General features: G+C 50.4%; 1 protein-coding gene across 1 annotated transcript in view; it reads left to right on the plus strand.

Annotated features, from left to right (window-relative positions):
• The window catches only part of LOC109144108 (ankyrin repeat domain-containing protein 26-like), a 33,404-nt gene that overhangs the window by 8,194 nt on the left and 8,604 nt on the right, over positions 1-16,606 (plus strand). The window contains exons 12-21 of the mRNA XM_039570531.1: positions 6,689-6,870; positions 7,057-7,150; positions 8,678-8,844; positions 9,047-9,140; positions 10,666-10,832; positions 11,035-11,128; positions 12,656-12,822; positions 13,025-13,118; positions 14,085-14,314; positions 15,982-16,114. Of these exons, the coding sequence (XP_039426465.1) occupies positions 6,689-6,870; positions 7,057-7,150; positions 8,678-8,844; positions 9,047-9,140; positions 10,666-10,832; positions 11,035-11,128; positions 12,656-12,822; positions 13,025-13,118; positions 14,085-14,314; positions 15,982-16,114 (1,422 nt within the window). The remainder of the gene's footprint in view (positions 1-6,688; positions 6,871-7,056; positions 7,151-8,677; positions 8,845-9,046; positions 9,141-10,665; positions 10,833-11,034; positions 11,129-12,655; positions 12,823-13,024; positions 13,119-14,084; positions 14,315-15,981; positions 16,115-16,606) is intronic.

The raw sequence follows: 16,606 nt of genomic DNA on the forward strand, positions 1-16,606 counted from the left end.
CCTGAAGAGCTAAGCACTGAGAGGTACCTGCTGAGGAGGTTTAGGCTGTGATGCCTTCTCCAGAGGGCTGGGGGGCAGGAGAGCAGTGGAGACACTGTCAGAGTCCTCAAAGGTGTATTTTCATTCAAAGGCCTTTTCATTCCTTTCCAGAGAAATCCATGTGGTGGCTTTATTTCCACCTATTTCTTTTTCCTTGGGTGGGGATGAGAATCACAAAAAGGTTCCTGGAATAAATAAGAGGCAAACAAGACCTTTTTCTTCTCTTCATTCATCCGCACGTGTTGCGGAGGGTCCTGTGGACCTTCTGGTCATTGTGAAGGCTTCATAAACCAGGGAAAGTGCTTGCTTCCAGCACCTCCACTACTACGGCTGTGCTTAGGATTAGTCTGCTTTAGGTTGTCTTTTGGTCTAGGCTTGAGATTTCCTGCTTCCTTCTGCTACCAGTGTCTCATTTCATGTTCCTAGGGCTTCTCTTCTCCCCAGGATTTTACTGCTGCCTGTCCACGCTTCAAAAACCCTTGAGGCTTTGGGGGCATTTGTTCTTTTGGCACCACTGGAAGAGCTTGGCTCCATCTCTTTTACTCCACCCATCAGGTAGTTAATACACACAGACAAGGTCGCCTGAGCTTTGTCTGCTCCAGGAGAGAAACAGTCACAGCTCTCTCAGCCTTTCCACATAGCTCATGTGGTCCAAGGCCTTTGGCATCTTCTCGGCCATCACAGACCATCATCTCCATTTGGGATGCTATTTTTAGGTTTTATCACATTCTCTGTGGGGTGTAAGAATGTTTCAGGAGTTTTAGCAGTAACATTTGGGTCATATTGTATCTTAACTGTATATTTCATGTATAATTCTAGGTACAACACGAACTGAATGAAAAAATCACTAAGAAACTGAAAAAAAGTAATGTGTCATTACATTAGGAATGTTCTTAAGGTAAAAGGTGACTAAGTCTCGACAGCTTTCAAGCCATTATTTTCAACTTCCTCTGCAAGGCACTGAGATTTTGTTCTGCTAGCTTTCTAGTTTAGACTTGAGTGGGGAAAATGCCTGCTTCCCAAAATATTGCATAGAATGTTATGCACTTGCCTAGAAAAAACCAAGCAAAAAGAAAATTCACCCACTGCCCCACACAGAAAACACTTGGCTTAAGATGAAGTTGCCCTTCACTAGAGTTCATCTCCAGCAAAAACATCAAAGAAGCCCCCAGATTTTTAGAGATCTTTATAGACTTCAGCCACCTCTTCTTCCCTGAACACTGACTGCATTCGTACTAAACCGTGACCATACACTTGCTCTGCTGTTGTGCACAAAATGTGTTTCTTCTTTGTGCCCAGCTCTTCCCTTGTTATGTGTCCTTGGAAATTTTAAGTCTTGTTCAGGACTGCAGACTATCGAGTTAAGTCAAATCTTCTTATAGTGCCTTATTTCTCCCTGTCTGCTGTAAAAGTAACATAAGGAATCTTGTCTCCTTTCTCCCCAGCCACTGCCTGAACTTGAAACTGGATGTGCTGGATTCCAGAAAACCTTCACGTGCACCAGGTTTCCCTTTTGAATGAACTGCTATGGGAAGTCTCTGGATAACTTTTTTTTTTTAATAGTGCATCTATTGTGTCCCTTGTGCCCAGTTCAGATGTGAAAACGTATTTCTTGCAAGTTTTATTTAACATTTAAGTCTTAAATAAAAATCGGTAGTAGTGATTTTGGCATATGGTCTTGCTTGCACCTGTATTCGGACAGAGGTATCTCTCAAAGAATTTTAATGAGCTGATCTTCACAGCCGGAGGCCAGGCAAATGTGTCCCTCTCCTGCAGGGGACTTGAAGCACAGTTGGACCAAAATCGTGGGCTCAAGCTCAGCTATTGCTAGTTATCGGTTGCCAGACTGTGAAAAACGGGATCACAATCTTGATCGTTCAAAGAATTTATTAAACACCGAACCAGTTGATCAAAATATAGACGATTGGAAAGCCCTGCGCGGTCTGCCTGCCACAAAACAAAGCGCACCTACCCACAACGAGATGCCGCCAGAGGCACAGCCCACAACCTAGGGGCGATACATTTTATAGCCCCGAAACCCCGCCTTAGACCGCCCATTCCTCCGCCCACCAAAGTCTTGAGATCAGCTCATTGATGTCTTGGGTATCTTGATTGGCTCCTCCCTGTTGGACTGTTGTCTAGGGTCCTCCGGTTGGCTCACTGTCCATCCAATGCTGTTCCTTGTTTTATCCCTTTACGTTAATTTCTCGTTGGACCGCCCGCAGCTTTCATTACTTTATCCGGTTCTGGAATGTTTACGTTCAGTCTACGGGGGTAAACAACTTATTTTAAACATGAAACATTGCAAACGTTGGATCCTTAAACTTATTAATAAGCAGAGAATTAAAATTGACTATAACAACCAAAGTCCACCAATAACTTTAGACAAACTGTCCTAATTGTAATAATTCTTTCTCTCCTACTGATTAATTCCTTATTGCATGCGAAAGCCACATTCCCAAAATTCATTGATAACAGACTCTTCCTGCATTTTAGAGCAATCCTCCTTGTGGACTGTGCAGAAGGCAAAGGCAGCGAGTGAGCTTCTGGCAGCCATGAATGACGGGAAAAACCCACAGGTTTGAGCCTGTGGGGAGCTGACCCAGCTGCAGCCCGCAAAGGCAAAAAAAAAAAAAAAAGTGTTGGGAAATATCCCCAGTCTCCTAGACAAATCTCTCCACCCAGAAAGCAAGTGCTGGGCTCTGACCGCACCCTGAGCTTCATGTCGGGGATGTGTGCCCAGAGGCACCCCGGCCCATGCGCTGAGGGAAAACCCCGGAGCGGGCGAGGCGAGAGCTGCTCGAGCGCCTGCCGCAGCCTGCCAGCTCGGGCGGAGCAGCCCGGTCCGTGCCCCGGGGCAGCCCGAGGCGAGGCAGCGCCCAGTGCCGCCGGCCGCCTCGCAAGCCGCGGGCCGCCTCCTTGCCGGGCGCCCGCCGAGGCCCGCCCTCGCGTCCGCGCGGCCCCCGCCGTCACCCGCCCGGCGCCTCCCCTGCCCGCGCCGCGGCCTCTGTGACGGCCCCGGTGGAGCCCCGCGCGTGCCCCCGGCCGTTGTGACGCCGCAGGCGCGTGTGCCCGCGGTTCTGTTGGTGCCCGCGGTTCTGTTGGCGCCCGGACGCGGCGCTCAGAGCTGCCCAACCCGCTCCGGGAGCAGCAGCACGTCCCGCGCTGGGAGAACTGCGCGTCCCTGCCGCCCGTCTCGGAGGCTCCTGGCCGCAGCCACTGCGCGGGGCGACCCTCATCTGCTTTGTGCCGAGTGGCCTGTTCTCGTCCTCCTCGTTTCGCTGTCTTCGTCCTCGCCCTGACATTCTTCCTCGTCCTGATCCTTATCCCGATCCACACCCGGGGCCCAGCAGCCCGCCGGGGGCTTCCTGCTGCTGGTCGCTCCCAGCAGGGCCATGTCGTGGCACGCCCTGCAGAAGAGAGTCAGGGGGCTCTTCAGCAGAAGGCGACAGCAGTCGCCATACAGCAGCCCGTCTGGGCGGCCCTGTGCCGCCGCCACCGCCGCCTCCGAGCCCAGTGAGAGGGTCCAGGGCGGGCTGCACCGCGGCCACCTGGCCTGGCCGAGGTGTTTCAAGAGAGTCGGCACCGACGGGAGAGACCAGCAGAGCCGGGTCAGTTCTGTGGGCCACGGATGGGACACCTTGGCTGCTTCTGGCAGGTGCTGCCGCGGCAGCTTCTGAGCCAAGCTCCTCTAGTCCTCGGCAGCCTTCTCTTAAGGAAAAGGCAGACCGAGAGCATCAGCATAGTGCGACAACCCCCCTGGCAGCTTTGGATGCACGTGGAAGCGCCCGCCCTTAAGGCCGTGTGTAGCATCGCGTTCGAGCTAATGGCCTGAACAGCGAGATTTGTCCTGTCAGCTGGGAGACACAGCGAGCTCTAGAGCTTTTCGTGGCTTGTAGCTGCCGGGCTGGCTCGAGCCGCTGTTGGAAGTGCGTGCTGCGGCCTGCCACTTCGCCGTGGTCTCTCTGCAGGGCTGTTTCGCAGCTGCTCAGACCTCACCCGTTCTCTTCTGCCCCTGTGGCTGATCAGCGCAGGATTGCAGCAGCCGCGAGTGGCAGGAACAGAGTCCGGGCAGGCTCCCCAGGGCTGCGTAAAGATGCAAATTCGTTCCGTCTTTTGTCTGTGTTGAGACCGTCTGTTTAATTTTTAGGACACCTCTGGATCTCGCTTCTGCGAATGGCCATGCAGATGTCGTTAGATATCCAGCACAAAAGAACTGCCAGCCTGAACCTTCCTGAAGGCATCAAGAGAATTCCACTGATGATGGTAAGTGGACTGTGTTCTGATCTTCTAAGTGAGGCTTATTGACGGTGCATTACAGGAGAGGTATCTGACAGGATTCCTTACACAGAAGGGCCACAGAAACGTGCATGTTGCTGTTGGCGTGGTTTAGGCCTCTGTTAGCTAAATTTTTGAAGATGACCTTCCATAACAGCATTCGGGAGATGAGCGAGTTGTGACAGAGTGAGACAAAAATGTCGAAAGTCTTCCCCCTTCTTTTGTGTGTTGTTCCCAGGCAGCAGAGCACCCAGCAAGAAGAATGTGTGGCTATTCTGCCAGAACACGGTGCCGACCCAAATCTGACGGATGCTGAACGGCAACACTGCCCTTCACCTGGCTGTCCTCTCTGGTAATGCTACTGTAGCAGGGCGGTTACTTGAGCATGGTGCCAGGAGTGATGCTCACAATCAGGTAACCTTGGCATGTGGGTGAAGCTGCTCTTTCAAACAGGTGCCGAACTTGTCTCTGTTTTTCTAATGGAGATGCTCTCTCCTTTCAGGGGGGATATACCCCGTTAGATCTTGCAGTCTCCAAGAGCATGAAGAGATGCTGGAGTGTCTTGTAAAAAAGGCAGCTGACAGGCATGCTGCAGAGCAGTGTGAAAGGTGAGGGCTTTGTCAAAACAGCACACAGGCCTCCTCAGTTGTCAGTGAGTGTGACTGAGGAGAGGCGTGGGAATGAGCTTAGAAAAGAAGGAAGAGCCACACGGAAGGAGTTCCCCAAGCGACTGGTAAAAGCAGGTCTGGCTCTTGCTGCTCTCAGACCTTCTGTACTCTTGTACTTTGCCCACTGAGGACTACCAGGAAGTGGTGTCTGTGGTGCCCCCTCCCCACACAGACCCAGGCCCACTGGGAAAGCTGCCATTAGCTCAGCAGCAAGGTTGCTCTGCGGGAGAGGGGGTTTTGAGCAAAGGCACGGTTGGTGCGTTAAGTGGTATGGATGGGAGCGTTGGGAGAAAGAGAAGCAACTTGTCCCAAGGGAACATGACAGGTTCCAACCACACCTAAAGAGAAAACGTCTTGCCATGTAGATGGTCAGGCAGTTCAACAGCTTGCCCCGGGAGTTGGTGCAGCTGCATCCATGGGGATTTGAAGAGTAGTGGAAGGAGCCCTGAACAGTATGGCCTTGCCTCATATTCGAGGCTGCACTGGGGAGGCAGTGGGACTGGAGACATCCTGAGGTCCCTTCTAATCTGAATTCATCAAGCTTCCATGTGCTTGGCTTAGCTTTCACTGTGCTTGTAGGAAATGGGGAAAGAGTTGATTTGGGAGCAAGCAGGGAGAAAACGATGCAGAATTGGACATGTTTCCTATCAAAATTTCATGCTTCAGGACTGCTCTTTGCGGTTACTACAAGCCATGAGGCTGATGTGGAGGAAGACAGTCTGTGCTTGCAGAAGGAGCTGGAGAGGGTTGAAGCGAAGGTATGGAAAGCCTGTCCCTAGAGGAGTAAATTGTGGGGTGCTTGATGCTTTCCTGTCCATCATCAAAAGGGCAACTCAGTATCCTGGGAGCCAGAAGGAGAGAGACCTAAGGAAGCGGTGATTATATCAGACTTTGATCAGCCTCTGTCCCTCCTGCCTCTGCTCCCCACTATGATGAGGTAGAGCTGCCTCTCTTCAGGGTTTCACCACTTCCCAGTCAGGGACTTGGAGCACCTAACTCTGTGCTACATTTGAGATTCTTCCTGGTTTAAGAACGCTCCCTGAGCACCCTGGTGCAATTCCCAACTCCAGAGCAGGTCTGCCGGTGCAGTTCACCTGGGAGCCTTTGCTGAAGTGGTGCTCACCAGGATACAACTGCTGCTGTTCCTCCTGGCCCCAGCACGCTGAGGCAGAGCTGCCTCTCCTCAGGGATCCTCCACTTCCTTCTCAGAGGGTACTGGACACCTCTCTTGGTGCTGTGTTTGAGGTCTCCCCCAATTCAGAAAACTCCCCCGGTGCCATGGTGTGCTCCAGGGCACAGGTCCTCTGGAGCAGTTTTCCTCTGACACTTCCAAGACACCTTCCTTCCTTAGGAATAGAAGCTTCCCAGTTCCTGCATTCATGCAGTAGCAAACAAGTGAATACAAAGAGCATCATCACAGGTCCACAAAAGGGTCGGAGGGGCAGTGTCAGTGCTTAGAACTGTGCTCTAGGAAGTCCATGGAGGGATGGGAGAGGCCACTGTAGAAGATGAGGAAGTAACACAGCTTGTGTTCATTTGCTAGTAGAAGCAAAGCTGTGAAGGTACTTGAGATGATTACAGTTCTTTGGGCAGAGATTCCAGTATCTATGGGCAGCTACATGCAGCACGTGAATCCTCCAGCAGCAGCTGACTCTGTACAAAAGCTCACCTGACGACTGTGGATTCTTCCTGTGATTTTACAGTTGCGGGAGATGGAACAAAAGTTTCTTCAGTCAGAGCGTTGTGTTTGTGACTTGAAGATTGCCTTGGATAAGAAGGAAAGAGAAGCAACAGCTTCTGCCCAGAAACTGCAGGACCAGCTGTTGGCACACGTGGAGACTGTGAACGACTGGAAGAACGTGTGCAGCGGTAAGAGAACAACACAGTGGGGCAAGGTGTCTGTTGCTTGCAGGGATTGCCTGAAAACTCCAGGATAGATACGTAGCCTTGTTGCATCCCAGCAAATCATTACCGTTTTGAATGATACTCTTGATTTTTATTGTTTTGCACTGTTCTTTTGGAATTGGTGCTCTGGCAGATTTTTATAGTAAGACCTGTATTTCTTTTTAAGCCTTGAAATTGAAAAGACCAGTTTGGAAGGCACTGTCCAGCAACAAAGCGACAGGATTGAAGCCCTGCAGAGAGACCTGCAAGCCACTGCCCCAGTAAGCTGCTCACAAATTTCCCTTTTGGTGACTCCTGAGCCTAGTTACCTGTTTCTATGGGGAAATTTTATGGTGAGGTTTTCCTGGAGACCTGAGGGGAGTTTGATTCCTGCTTTCTCCTGAGTAGAGGCTGCTTGGAAAGCAGCTGAGGACCTACATGGCATTCATAGCAAGTGGCCTTTGAGTGGCCTTTCGAGTCTGGAGTAGAAACAGTGAAGTTTTCCCTGCTTTCCCCTGGCAGCATGGGGCTGCTCAGCTGGAAGAGGAGGAGAAAGAGTTCATCATTTTCCCAGCTACCCGCTGGTGGCCAGCAGCATTTCTTAGTTTGAATTCACTCTGAAGACAGGTGTAGTTATGCAGCAGAAGAAGTAAAGGCACACCTCATATGCTCAGGGAAACCTTTGTGCTCCTGGAGCACCATTTCCCTAGGACTCGGTGCCAAGCTGCAGCAGAAGGTTGCCAATGCAGTTAAAGAGCAACCTACATGGAAAGCTTCACTGGCAGTTAACCATGAGCCACAAGGCTGACGTGGAGAAAGAGAACCTCTACTTACATGAGGAATTGGCTAGGGTTTGAGCAGAGCTATGGAAAGCCTGTCCCCATAGGAATCAAGCTGTGGGTTCTTGTCTCTTTCTATATATCATGAAAAAAGACAACACATTATCCCAGGAGTCAGAAGGAGAGAGACCTAAGGAAGTGATGGTTATATCAGACTTTGATCAGCCTCTGTCCCTCCTCCCTCCACCCCCCACCATGCTGAGGTAGAGCTGCCTCTCTTCAGGGTTTCACCACTTCCAGGTCAGGGGCATGGGGTTCCTCTCGCTGCTCTACATTTGAGATTCTTCCTGGTTTAAGAACGCTCCCTGAGCACCCTGGTGCAATTCCCAACTCCAGAGCAGGTCTGCCGGTGCAGTTCACCTGGGAGCCTTTGCTGAAGTGGTGCTCACCAGGATACAACTGCTGCTGTTCCTCCTGGCCCCAGCACGCTGAGGCAGAGCTGCCTCTCCTCAGGGATCCTCCACTTCCTTCTCAGAGGGTACTGGACACCTCTCTTGGTGCTGCGTTTGAGGTCTCCCCCAATTCAGAAAACTCCCCCGGTGCCATGGTGTGCTCCAGAGCACAGGTCCTCTGGAGCAGTTTTCCTCTGACACTTCCAAGACACCTTCCTTCCTTAGGAATAGAAGCTTCCCAGTTCATGCATTCATGCAGTAGCAAACAAGTGAATACAAAGAGCATCATCACAGGTCCACAAAAGGGTCGGAGGGGCAGTGTCAGTGCTTAGAACTGTGCTCTAGGAAGTCCATGGAGGGATGGGAGAGGCCACTGTAGAAGATGAGGAAGTAACACAGCTTGTGTTCATTTGCTAGTAGAAGCAAAGCTGTGAAGGTACTTGAGATGATTACAGTTCTTTGGGCAGAGATTCCAGTATCTATGGGCAGCTACATGCAGCACGTGAATCCTCCGGCAGCAGCTGACTCTGTACAAAAGCTCACCTGACGACTGTGGATTCTTCCTGTGATTTTACAGTTGCGGGAGATGGAACAAAAGTTTCTTCAGTCAGAGCGTTGTGTTTGTGACTTGAAGATTGCCTTGGATAAGAAGGAAAGAAAAGCAACAGCTTCTGCCCAGAAACTGCAGGACCAGCTGTTGGCACACGTGGAGACTGTGAAACGACTGGAAGAACGTGTGCAGCGGTAAGAGAACAACACAGTGGGGCAAGGTGTCTGTTGCTTGCAGGGATTGCCTGAAAACTCCAGGATAGATACGTAGCCTTGTTGCATCCCAGCAAATCATTACCGTTTTGAATGATACTCTTGATTTTTATTGTTTTGCACTGTTCTTTTGGAATTGGTGCTCTGGCAGATTTTTATAGTAAGACCTGTATTTCTTTTTAAGCCTTGAAATTGAAAAGACCAGTTTGGAAGGCACTGTCCAGCAACAAAGCGACAGGATTGAAGCCCTGCAGAGAGACCTGCAAGCCACTGCCCCAGTAAGCTGCTCACAAATTTCCCTTTTGGTGACTCCTGAGCCTAGTTACCTGTTTCTATGGGGAAATTTTATGGTGAGGTTTTCCTGGAGACCTGAGGGGAGTTTGATTCCTGCTTTCTCCTGAGTAGAGGCTGCTTGGAAAGCAGCTGAGGACCTACATGGCATTCATAGCAAATGGCCTTTGAATGCCCTTTCTAGTCTGGAATAGAAGCACTGAAGTTTCCCCTGCTTGCCACTGGCACCATGGGGCTGCTCAGCTGGAAGAGGAGGAGGAAGAGTTCATCATTTTCCCAGCTACCCGCTGGTGGCCAGCAGCATTTCTTAGTTTGAATTCACTCTGAAGACAGGTGTAGTTATGCAGCAGAAGAAGTAAAGGCACACCTCATATGCTCAGGGAAACCTTTGTGCTCCTGGAGCACCATTTCCCTAGGACTCGGTGCCAAGCTGCAGCAGAAGGTTGCCAATGCAGTTAAAGAGCAACCTACATGGAAAGCTTCACTGGCAGTTAACCATGAGCCACAAGGCTGACGTGGAGAAAGAGAACCTCTACTTACATGAGGAATTGGCTAGGGTTTGAGCAGAGCTATGGAAAGCCTGTCCCCATAGGAATCAAGCTGTGGGTTCTTGTCTCTTTCTATATATCATGAAAAAAGACAACACATTATCCCAGGAGTCAGAAGGAGAGAGACCTAAGGAAGTGATGGTTATATCAGACTTTGATCAGCCTCTGTCCCTCCTGCCTCTGCTCCCCACTATGATGAGGTAGAGCTGCCTCTCTTCAGGTTTTCACCACTTCCCAGTCAGGGACTTGGAGCACCTAACTCTGTGCTACATTTGAGATTCTTCCTGGTTTAAGAACGCTCCCTGAGCACCCTGGTGCAATTCCCAACTCCAGAGCAGGTCTGCCGGTGCAGTTCACCTGGGAGCCTTTGCTGAAGTGGTGCTCACCAGGATACAACTGCTGCTGTTCCTCCTGGCCCCAGCACGCTGAGGCAGAGCTGCCTCTCCTCAGGGATCCTCCACTTCCTTCTCAGAGGGAACTGGACACCTCTCTTGGTGCTGCGTTTGAGGTCTCCCCCAATTCAGAAAACTCCCCCGGTGCCATGGTGTGCTCCAGAGCACAGGTCCTCTGGAGCAGTTTTCCTCTGACACTTCCAAGACACCTTCCTTCCTTAGGAATAGAAGCTTCCCAGTTCATGCATTCATGCAGTAGCAAACAAGTGAATACAAAGAGCATCATCACAGGTCCACAAAAGGGTCGGAGGGGCAGTGTCAGTGCTTAGAACTGTGCTCTAGGAAGTCCATGGAGGGATGGGAGAGGCCACTGTAGAAGATGAGGAAGTAACACAGCTTGTGTTCATTTGCTAGTAGAAGCAAAGCTGTGAAGGTACTTGAGATGATTACAGTTCTTTGGGCAGAGATTCCAGTATCTATGGGCAGCTACATGCAGCACGTGAATCCTCCGGCAGCAGCTGACTGTACAAAAGCTCACCTGACGACTGTGGATTCTTCCTGTGATTTTACAGTTGCGGGAGATGGAACAAAAGTTTCTTCAGTCAGAGCGTTGTGTTTGTGACTTGAAGATTGCCTTGGATAAGAAGGAAAGAGAAGCAACAGCTTCTGCCCAGAAACTGCAGGACCAGCTGTTGGCACACGTGGAGACTGTGAAACGACTGGAAGAACGTGTGCAGCGGTAAGAGAACAACACAGTGGGGCAAGGTGTCTGTTGCTTGCAGGGATTGCCTGAAAACTCCAGGATAGATACGTAGCCTTGTTGCATCCCAGCAAATCATTACCGTTTTGAATGATACTCTTGATTTTTATTGTTTTGCACTGTTCTTTTGGAATTGGTGCTCTGGCAGATTTTTATAGTAAGACCTGTATTTCTTTTTAAGCCTTGAAATTGAAAAGACCAGTTTGGAAGGCACTGTCCAGCAACAAAGCGACAGGATTGAAGCCCTGCAGAGAGACCTGCAAGCCACTGCCCCAGTAAGCTGCTCACAAATTTCCCTTTTGGTGACTCCTGAGCCTAGTTACCTGTTTCTATGGGGAAATTTTATGGTGAGGTTTTCCTGGAGACCTGAGGGGAGTTTGATTCCTGCTTTCTCCTGAGTAGAGGCTGCTTGGAAAGCAGCTGAGGACCTACATGGCATTCATAGCAAGTGGCCTTTGAGTGCCCTTTCGAGTCTGGAGTAGAAACAGTGAAGTTTTCCCTGCTTTCCCCTGGCAGCATGGGGCTGCTCAGCTGGAAGAGGAGGAGAAAGAGTTCATCATTTTCCCAGCTACCCGCTGGTGGCCAGCAGCATTTCTTAGTTTGAATTCACTCTGAAGACAGGTGTAGTTATGCAGCAGAAGAAGTAAAGGCACACCTCATATGCTCAGGGAAACCTTTGTGCTCCTGGAGCACCATTTCCCTAGGACTCGGTGCCAAGCTGCAGCAGAAGGTTGCCAATGCAGTTAAAGAGCAACCTACATGGAAAGCTTCACTGGCAGTTAACCATGAGCCACAAGGCTGACGTGGAGAAAGAGAACCTCTACTTACATGAGGAATTGGCTAGGGTTTGAGCAGAGCTATGGAAAGCCTGTCCCCATAGGAATCAAGCTGTGGGTTCTTGTCTCTTTCTATATATCATGAAAAAAGACAACACATTATCCCAGGAGTCAGAAGGAGAGAGACCTAAGGAAGTGATGGTTATATCAGACTTTGATCAGCCTCTGTCCCTCCTGCCTCTGCTCCCCACTATGATGAGGTAGAGCTGCCTCTCTTCAGGTTTTCACCACTTCCCAGTCAGGGACTTGGAGCACCTAACTCTGTGCTACATTTGAGATTCTTCCTGGTTTAAGAACGCTCCCTGAGCACCCTGGTGCAATTCCCAACTCCAGAGCAGGTCTGCCGGTGCAGTTCACCTGGGAGCCTTTGCTGAAGTGGTGCTCACCAGGATACAACTGCTGCTGTTCCTCCTGGCCCCAGCACGCTGAGGCAGAGCTGCCTCTCCTCAGGGATCCTCCACTTCCTTCTCAGAGGGAACTGGACACCTCTCTTGGTGCTGCGTTTGAGGTCTCCCCCAATTCAGAAAACTCCCCCGGTGCCATGGTGTGCTCCAGAGCACAGGTCCTCTGGAGCAGTTTTCCTCTGACACTTCCAAGACACCTTCCTTCCTTAGGAATAGAAGCTTCCCAGTTCATGCATTCATGCAGTAGCAAACAAGTGAATACAAAGAGCATCATCACAGGTCCACAAAAGGGTCGGAGGGGCAGTGTCAGTGCTTAGAACTGTGCTCTAGGAAGTCCATGGAGGGATGGGAGAGGCCACTGTAGAAGATGAGGAAGTAACACAGCTTGTGTTCATTTGCTAGTAGAAGCAAAGCTGTGAAGGTACTTGAGATGATTACAGTTCTTTGGGCAGAGATTCCAGTATCTATGGGCAGCTACATGCAGCACGTGAATCCTCCAGCAGCAGCTGACTCTGTACAAAAGCTCACCTGACGACTGTGGATTCTTCCTGTGATTTTACAGTTGCGGGAGATGGAACAAAAGTTTCTTCAGTCAGAGCGTTGTGTTTGTGACTTGAAGATTGCCTTGGATAAGAAGGAAAGAAAAGCAACAGCTTCTGCCCAGAAACTGCAGGACCAGCTGTTGGCACACGTGGAGACTGTGAAACGACTGGAAGAACGTGTGCAGCGGTAAGAGAACAACACAGTGGGGCAAGGTGTCTGTTGCTTGCAGGGATTGCCTGAAAACTCCAGGATAGATACGTAGCCTTTTTGCATCCCAGCAAATCATTACCGTTTTGAATGATACTCTTGATTTTTATTGTTTTGCACTGTTCTTTTGGAATTGGTGCTCTGGCAGATTTTTATAGTAAGACCTGTATTTCTTTTTAAGCCTTGAAATTGAAAAGACCAGTTTGGAAGGCACTGTCCAGCAACAAAGCGACAGGATTGAAGCCCTGCAGAGAGACCTGCAAGCCACTGCCCCAGTAAGCTGCTCACAAATTTCCCTTTTGGTGACTCCTGAGCCTAGTTACCTGTTTCTATGGGGAAATTTTATGGTGAGGTTTTCCTGGAGACCTGAGGGGAGTTTGATTCCTGCTTTCTCCTGAGTAGAGGCTGCTTGGAAAGCAGCTGAGGACCTACATGGCATTCATAGCAAATGGCCTTTGAATGCCCTTTCTAGTCTGGAATAGAAGCACTGAAGTTTCCCCTGCTTGCCACTGGCAGCATGGGGCTGCTCAGCTGGAAGAGGAGGAGAAAGAGTTCATCATTTTCCCAGCTACCCGCTGGTGGCCAGCAGCATTTCTTAGTTTGAATTCACTCTGAAGACAGGTGTAGTTATGCAGCAGAAGAAGTAAAGGCACACCTCACATGCACAGTGGGAGAAGGCAGTATGGTTGTGCAGGAGTGCTCTCATGGTGTGTAATGTGTTGGCAGGTTCCCAAATCAGGCATTTGCCCAAGGTAGATTTCCATTTTGCAGTGCCTGGGGCTATCTCTGTCCACTGGCCTGCTTTTCTCACTGTTCATGCTTGAAGGGGTTTTGCACCTTCCAGCTGTCATGGCCAGACCTACAGGTCTGGCTTTGTCCTTGGAGGGGGGAGAGTGCTCAGGAAAGAAGTGACTGAAGTTGCAGGTGTGGAGATGGGGAGGAGGTGAGGCATCCTGCTAATGCCTTTGTGGAATCCTGTTCTCCATGCCCTGTCCGACAGAGATAGTGCCCTTTCATTGGTAGCTTTCAATAGCAGTACAAATTTGGGCTTCTTCCTGAGAGAAAAGAATTACTTACCCTGGTGGTAGCTCCAGGGTTCTGCCTTGATTGCTGATGGCAGTGAGGAGGCACAGCCACTTCTCTGAGCCCAGCTGGGCCCTTGAAACTGGGTACATGCAATTGACAGGTGGGGAGAGGTCTCTTGTTCTTTGTGGTGGTTGAAGGTGCACTACCTCCTTCAGGCACAGGCAGCCTCCCAGGACAGACTAGAACACACCAGAGCCAGACATCAGGACTCAGAGAGCAACCAGCTGAAAGACAGAGCTCTCAAATGTACATTGGACAAGCTAAAAAATGCCCAACCAGAGAGTACTTTTCTAAGAGAATCCACGCAGGCTGAAGTGGAACACTACAAAGAGCTGTATCTGCAGGAAAAGAAAAACAGAAAATTCATTGCAAAGAAACTTGAAAGGCAAGTCCATGTTGTTTTGGAGCGGTAATAAGAGACTCCTGTTTTCTCCTTCCTCTTTCTTACGAATTTCTCATCTACATCTGGCCTGCATTATTGCCCTCCTTTGGCCAACAGTGGCTGATGTAGTTGCCAAGCCACCGCCCATGATATTATCAGAAGTCGTGGCAGTCAGGTGAAATACCAGGGGACTGGTAAAAGTGGAACATTGTACCCATCCTTAAAAAGGGTGGAAAGGAGGGCCATGGTAACTGCCAACCTGTCAGCCTCCCCTTTGTGCCTGGGAAGGTCATGGAACAGATCTTCCTCGAAGCTGTGCTGAGGCACACAAAAGACAGGGAAGTGATTTGAGACACCAGCACAGCTTCTCCAAGGGCAAGTGCTGCCTTACCAACCTAGTGGCCTTCTAGGATGGAGTGGCTACGTCAGTGGACAAGGGGAGGGCTACAGATGGCATTTACCTGTAAATATTCTGTAAAGCCTTTCACATGGTCTGCCACCACATCCTTCTTTCTAAATTGGGGAAGAGACAAATTTCATGGGTAAGAAATGGTTTGGACAGTCACATCCAGAGGATAGCGGTCAACAGCTCAGCGTCTCAATGGACATCAGTGACAAATGGTGTCTCTCAGGGGTCTGCACTGGGACCAGTGTTATTTAATATCTTCATTAATGGCATAGACAAAGGGCTCAAGTGCACCCTCAGCAGATTTGCAGGCGACACCAAGCTGAGTGGTGCAGTTGACACACCTGAAGGATGGGATGCCATCCAGAGGGACCTGGACAAGCTCAAGAAGTGGCCTGGTGGGAATGTCATGGGTTCTAACAGGAGCAAGTGCAAGGTGCTGCAGCTGGGTCAGGGCAACCCCCTGTAACAATACAGGCTGGGGGATGAACAGATCCAGAGCGGCCCTGCCAAGAAGGACTTGGGGTGCATGAGAGGCTGGACATGAGCAGGCAAAGTGCCCTCCCAGCCCAGAAAGCCAATTGTATCCTGGGCTGCATCAAAAGCAGTGTGGCCAGCCGGTCAAGGGAGGGGATTCTGTCCCACTGCTCCACTCTGGTGAGACCCCACCTGGAGTGCTGCATCCAGCTCTGGGGCCCCATCACAGGAAGGACATCAACCATGATGACCAGAGAGTTGGAGTACCTCTTCAGTGGGGAAAGGCTGGGAGAATTGGGATTGTTTAGCCTGGAAGAGAGAAGGCTTTGGGGTGACCCAATTGTGGCCTTCCAGTACCTGAAGGGAGCCTACAAGAAGGATGGAGAGAATCCATTCACAAGAGCATATAGTGACAGGACAAGGGGCAATGGCTTTAAATTGAAAGTGAGCAGCTTTGGAGTAGACATTTGGAAGAAATTTGTTACTGTGAGGGTGGGCAGGTACTGGAACAGTTCGCCCAGAGAAGTGGGGGGGGGGGGGGGGGGGTTGTGCGGGGAGGGTGCCCCATCCCTGAGAGTGTTCAAGGCCACGTTGGATGGGGCTCCGAGCAACATCTGGCCTAGTGGAAGGTGTACGTGCCTACAGTGGGAGGGTGTGAACTAGATGATCTTTAAAGTCCCTTGCAACCCAAGCCATTGTATGAGGTCTGTGCTGTTTATGTGAGAGTATGGGAGAAAGGCTGGTTCTTCCTGTGTTTCATTGTTTTCCTAACTAATTTGCTGATTAGGTTGGAAAAGGTTGTGATGACTGATGGGAAGAAACGAAGAGTTATTGAAAAGAAAGAAGAAGATTCCGAGCTTGAAGAAATGAAGAACTTTTATGCGGAAATAACCCATGAAGTTGGTAGATTGAGAACAAAGGTGAGCTCTGCTTAGCTTGGCGTTTGTTTGCTTGGGGTGTTACTTCTTTTGAACCCTGTGTGACACTTCCCCTGTATTTCTTGTCGTGTTGATGCCTTTTTTCCTTGGCTGTATTTTGGATTTGATTGACCTTTCTCAATGATTTTCTACTGTTAGAGAAGGAGGTGACTATAACTAATACTGATGTAGTTGTCATTACGGGTAAAGACGCAATCCTGAAGTGCAAAGCAGCATCTGCAATGGCACAGGAAGGGCAGACTGTCCTGCAGAGGAAGGGCAAGCCAAGAGTGGCAGCAAGGCTGGCAGGGTCCGTGACCTCACGGGCCAGGGAGCCATCCCGCAGGTGCTCACCAAGAGGAGCAGAACAGGTCCGGTGACAGCAGGCAGGGTCAGCCAAGAGTGCAGATCCCCAGGCCGGGCCTTAGGGATGGGCAGTTCTGCCGTCCTACCAGGACATCACACCCATGGGTGAGGGTCAGGGCTGAGAGCAGC

Source organism: Corvus cornix, chromosome 1A (genome assembly GCF_000738735.6).
Source record: "Corvus cornix cornix isolate S_Up_H32 chromosome 1A, ASM73873v5, whole genome shotgun sequence".
NCBI lineage: Eukaryota > Metazoa > Chordata > Aves > Passeriformes > Corvidae > Corvus > Corvus cornix.